The following is a 6,000-nucleotide window of genomic DNA, read 5'->3' as shown; positions in this document are numbered from 1 at the left end:
TGTTTTGTGTATAACACATGCTCCAAACCACCTTGTCTGGGCTGTTGTGGAAAAAGAAGTTTAAAAACCAATTAGGTTTTGGACGAGAACAAAAATTAGTTTCAGAATAACGTGTAATGCTCTCCCCTGTTTCTAAGATTCTGTTGCCCATTAATTCCTTCTCTTGTTTCTCTCCTCACATGCTTCCTGTTTAATCATTTCATGTTTACTTCGATGTGAGCTTATATTAATTATGTAGATCACCAGTCTGGTCACTAGGAAGGAGGAACAGACATTTGATTTGGTAAAGGAACCCCGAGACAGCCTCATTTCTGGGCCTCATTCCACGTCTGAGCAAATGCCAGTTTGTAATGAAACTTTCTTTGGACACCACGCTTTCCTCTTAAAGTAATTAAAGCCTGCAGGTCTTAGCTACAAAGCTGGTTGATGCAACATGATTTAGCAGAGCATTTTGAGTTTACACAACGTTATGCTTGAAATGAAAGAATGAGATTGGCTCTTAGCTTCTTATTTGGATATTTTTTTGTGCCTGGTCCTGAAAGTGTGGTCACCCTCAATGTGGATTAGGACCACCATACAAGTCTCAGAGAGGCTTGTACTCCCACCTTTGTACTTGCTGAGACCTAATCAATGTGTCTCTGGCTGGTCAATTTACAGCCCATTTCATTGGGAACCTGCAGGCACCATTTGGGAGCCTGGCCAGGCGGCAACCTCAAGATATGCTTGTTCTTTGCTTGGGTTACTAGTCTGTGTGAAGACAGGTTTACTTAGAGAAAAAAAAAAAAAAAAAGACCTGGTTGTAGCTCCACCCCTGCAACTAGAGAGCCCTTAATCAGACCAATGGCAAACTTGTAAAAAGCAATATTTGGAAAAACAAATGATGAGTTAAATGAACAGGCATGCATTTATGAAATTTTTCAAATCAGATACCCTAATCTCAGATTAAGTGAGTAAGGCAAAAGGGATTCTGAGTGTTCCTGAGTCATGTCCCTCTAATATTATCAGTGGGAAGTATTGTGAAAGGGAATTCAGAAGTCAGCCAACAATATTGGAAGAGGAAGATAGTTGATAATCTGGGAAATCTGGTCATGAGTCATTAGATTCCAGAAATTGAGACTGGCTAAAGAAAGAGATTCCATATAAGAGACCACCCGGATGTTATTCAGAACAATGATTCTCAGCCCCAATTGTGTCTTAGAATCACCTGGGGAGCTTTCATGTGAATATTTTCATAACTGGACCTTCTCCTAGAGATTCAGGGGAGGGGGATAGGCATATTATAGAGATTCGTTAAGTGATTCCCAAGTGAAATCAGATGGAATCACTGATTGAGAGTAGTTGGTCAGACGAACGAAAAGGGGAGGAAGAAAGATCCTTTAACATCCGGCCTAGGTCAGCATCACTTGGATATTAAAATACAGACGGCTGCTCCTATCCCCAGGATTTCTGATTCATTAGGTCTGGGGTGTAAGTTCTGAGAATATGAATTTCACACTAATTTCTGGGTCATCGTGATGTTGCTGGTCCAGGGCCGTATTTTAAGTACCACTAGACTAGGTAAATAGTGGAGGAAAAAGGAGGCAAAACAGGCGTGGTGGGCTCATGAGTGAGGCCCTAGGTTGAAGTGACACTGTGACAGCTCAGGGAATAGCAGCTGTGGTCAAGTGCTATGATCTAGAATCTTGCTACACAAACTAGGCCCCTCAGACCAGCAGCATAGTATCACCCGGATGCTTGTTAGAAAAGGAGAATCTCAGGGCACGCTCCAGAACTAGAATTGTTATTTTAACAAGATACCCACATAATTTGCATGTATTCTAAAGTTGGAGAATCTTACTAGTGGTGCAATTACTATGATATCAGTGGTATGAAGCATTGGCTTCATATTGTAATTCTGGGGGAGTCTCATATCAGACCAATGAAATCTGAACCTCTAGGAGTAGAATCCAGTGTTAGTATTAGTATTTTTAAAGCTCCCTGGATGAAACTTTGATAACCACTAATCTAGAATTTAATTTGAAACAGTATAGTCATTTGTTACTGTACTTCTTGTCTTGAACTGCCATGAATCAGAAAAGAGAAAGATAAGGAAGCTACACACAGTGGATGGATGGACGTTAGTATATCCAGCTGAGAGGTGAAAGGAACAGCAGAAGCAGGGAAGATGGTGCAGGGAATGACTAAACCACATCACTCTCACTTGCTTCATTAGAAGATGTGCACTGAATCTAGGCTGAATATGCAAAACCAATCTGCTGGCATTCCTTTGGGTTTCTGTATGTCTCCTCCATGATGTTGTCTTCTCCCCATTTCCCCTGGTTTGAATTGACCCCTTACTTGTACCTTTATGTTCCAGAACTTTCCAACACATAAATCTATCAGAGCACCTGCTAACATGTTAAACTTTATCTACTTGTTTATGTGTTTTTCTTCACTCAGGAGATCACAAGCCCTTTAACTACAGGGAAGAATCTTGTTTGTGGCATCAGCACAAGGGATTTACCAGATGATCACAAGTATTTGTTGAATGGTTTATATTTAACACAGAAGAGAAGAGGGAATTATCGCTCTGGGGAAAATATACAGTGAGGTTCAAAAATATGGTTAAAATCTATACATAAAAATTTATACATATGTAAGTGTATATGGACATAATGCAAATATGGCAAAATATCAACATTTGTTCAATCTAGGTGAAGGGAATATGGTGGTTTATTGTACTCTTCCTTCACCTATTCTCTACCTTTAAATATTTAAAATGTAAAAATTGTGAAAAAAGTACGTTTGAAATAGGTCTTGAATTAAATCTCTAAATTGAGAGTTCTCTATTTAAATAAGTGTTAAAATAATAAAAATCACATTTTTACTGTTTTTATAAATTTTGCAAAATATAATTTTGTTTCCTTACTTAGATATACTTTGATTTCTGAAGAGACTTAGGATTGCTTTTATATTGACCAAGATGATTTGAAATCTAAAGAAATAGCCTGCACATTACTGATTAAAAAGCTTTTTTATTATAAGGGAAATTTTGGTTTGGTAGAATTATTCAGATTGCCTATTTATGCTTATTTACTTTTCTATATCTGAATTTCTACATTAATCTCACTTGAAAAAAAGTCGTGTATAATTTTGAAAATTCATTTTGTTTTTCTTAAATTTTCATTTGGTTACCTATAATGCTTAAGTGTAAAATGGCAATTTAGATGATAAATGATGGTATTAATTTATCTTTCTGTCATATGAAGCCTATTCATCAGCAGACTGATGATAGTTTAATATAGAATTTCTCCTTTTAAACCTACACAATAGCTCCTTAAATCAAATTATTTCTGTTTATGTTTTTGTTCTTTGTGAATAGCTAGAATATTTGCATGTAGAATATTTTCATTTATCTCTGGAATCTTAATTAGGGACCTTCCTAAGTATATTAAAATAGAGAGGTTTTTTTTTTTTTTTTTGGTTATTTTATTTCTGTGCAGTAGGAAATGTGATATTCACCCTCACCCTAAAGTGGGTAAATGACCAGTGCACTTGAACTTTCCATTTAGCTTATTGGGACAGGGTATTTTCAAGTATTCATAGCATAAAATGTAATGCTATATAGAGTTAAGCCCCACCCTGACAGAAGTGATGGAAATCCTTAAATTGTAAAGTTGTAATCCACTGAGCCAGTGACATTCTTTTTGAAAAAGAGAGGAGCAGCAGAGATCTCTCTGTAGAAATATGTGGCCAATGTCTAATTCTCACTGAGAATAGAAATTGGGATTTTACCCCATATTTCCTGTTTCTTTTCTTTTTCCTTACTGTTTATTAACCAATGAAGCCATATTATCTCTCAAAAATTGCCTGGTCAATCAAAAGAAGCTTCCACCAGGTAGCTTATTTTAGTAGTTTTGAAAAAAGCTTTTTCTTATTCTGTATTTTCTTTTTATACACTTCTCTTTATTTCTTGTTTTCTCTATCATGAAGATCAACAGACTTCTTCCTCATATTAGTTTCCATTCATTTGAAAATGGTTCATACATTGGATATTTATTGAGCACTTGTTATATGCCAGGTACTATTCTTGATACAATACATTAGTATGACAGTGAAGATCCACTGTCTTCATGTTGCTCATATACCAGTCAGGGGAAGAGAGATGATAGGCAATAATCATGGTTCACAGTAAATTACCTGACATTGTGGAAGGAAATACATGCTATGGGGGATAAAAAGGAACAATCTGAAGGGAATTACTCGGGTGAGTGTATGTATGTGTGTGTGGGAGTGTTGAAGAGTAGCTTGCAATTTTTAAATAAATTAGTCAGGGTGACTCTCATTGAGGCAGTGATATGTGAGCAAAGCCTTGAGGTAGATTTGGGACATGCCTGGTATGTTCCAGGAATATCAACAAACCAGTATGATATAAGAGAGAGAGAGAGAGAGAGAGAGAGGAGATGAGTTGTCTTTTATCCTGAATGAGATGTGGAACCATTGCATAGCTTAAAAGGACAGCTATGGCTGCTGGTTTGAGAATAGCTAGGAGAGGGGTCAAGATGGAAGCAAGGAGACCGGCTAGTTTATTGTTTCGGGGGGAAGATGGAAGTGGGTTGGACCAGAGGATTAAGAGTAGAGGTGGTGAGAAGTTATAGAATTGTAGATGTATTTTGAATATGCAAGACAACAGGATTTCCTGACAGACAGAATGTGAGGTATAAGTGCAATAGAGGAGTCAAGGAAAATACCTGGGTTGTTAAACTGCTCCTTTGACTCTTCTTCTGTGAGCCTGAATTACCCAGGCAGCTTCTTCTTATGCTTGTGGAAAATGTTTCCACACCTTCAATACTTCCTATGGCTGTTTTCTGAAATTCTTCTATTGTTTTTTTTTTAACATTCTATTAAAATGTTCATAATAAGTATGGGAAAACAATTCCCATAAAGAAGTTACACAAGGGTAATCAAGAGGAAACTGGTTTCAATTGATGAAAATTTGGAGAGAGATAAGCACCATGTTCTCCGACAGGTAAGTGAAGAGAAGAAAAAGGACCAATTTTGTTGGAAACTTCAGTTGTTGTGGAAATGGCTCTGTATCTTTGGGCATCATCAGAAATTATCTCAGCTAGCATTAACCTTAATAAACACCTGACCTTAGTCTGGGCCTTCATTTTAAGGACTCCCAGGCTCAGCCCTTACATTCTCATCTATACTATGACTAATTGTATTAAAGTCATGACTCTCATAGGTTGTTCTCCATGTAATAGAAGTCATTTCCTAAATGTCTTCAATCCCACCTATGAGAGACTATGGGAGATTCGCAATATTCTATACCTGACCGTATGGCATTTCCAACAACAAGGCTGTAATATTTGTCATCAAAAGTGCATTCATTTTGCCAAGCACTTGTTTTGGAAATATGAATGTGAATGATGTTATGGAATAATTTTAGTAAAATGTGAATTTTGAGTTTGTTTAAGCATATTTCTTCCATAAACCAAAACATGTAGAAATACACAAAACACACACACGGACACACCTCAGACATCTCCCAGGTAGCATTAACCTTGAAGGTTGCCTTTTCCTATTCTTTCAGTTTGTGATTTTTTTCTACATTAAAGAAAAAAAAACCCAACGCACCTCATTCAACATCCCAGATGAACCTAAGCGTTTTGGTTCAAGTCGCCAAGCGTGTACAAAAGGAAAGCAACTACTTATACTTGAAGACCTTAAATGGAAATTGCCAAATCCAGGTCTTTTGGTGCCAGTAGTGACTGGTGTAGTAGCTTTAAATGTTGTTGCAATTTCCAAAGCCCTCGGCTGTTGGGCAAAGTTGTGAGCACAGATGAGAAAGTCACCAAAATATTTCCAGCAGTGATACAGAAGTGAATTGAAGAAGGAAGCTACACATTGGACTTAATTTTCAAATTTGATGAAACAGGTATCTACCATAGATGCATGCTTTGAAGGACCTTCATCTCCAAGACAGGAGACCATGCCCCAGGGTTTAAGGCTGCAAAA

At 37.2% G+C, this 6,000-nt stretch overlaps 1 protein-coding gene across 1 annotated transcript in view; it reads left to right on the top strand.

Moving 5' to 3' along the window:
- The first annotated feature begins 232 nt into the window (after window positions 1–232).
- LOC132375389 (uncharacterized) overlaps window positions 233–6,000 on the top strand; it is a 249,143-nt gene continuing 243,375 nt past the window's right edge. Inside the window, 1 exon segment of the mRNA XM_059940637.1 lies at window positions 233–387. Within this exon segment, the coding sequence (XP_059796620.1) occupies window positions 233–387 (155 nt within the window).

Source organism: Balaenoptera ricei, chromosome 11, assembly GCF_028023285.1.
Source record: "Balaenoptera ricei isolate mBalRic1 chromosome 11, mBalRic1.hap2, whole genome shotgun sequence".
Classification (NCBI taxonomy): domain Eukaryota; kingdom Metazoa; phylum Chordata; class Mammalia; order Artiodactyla; family Balaenopteridae; genus Balaenoptera; species Balaenoptera ricei.
Note: the sequence above shows the minus strand (reverse complement) of the source record. Positions and strands in the feature narration are given on the sequence as shown.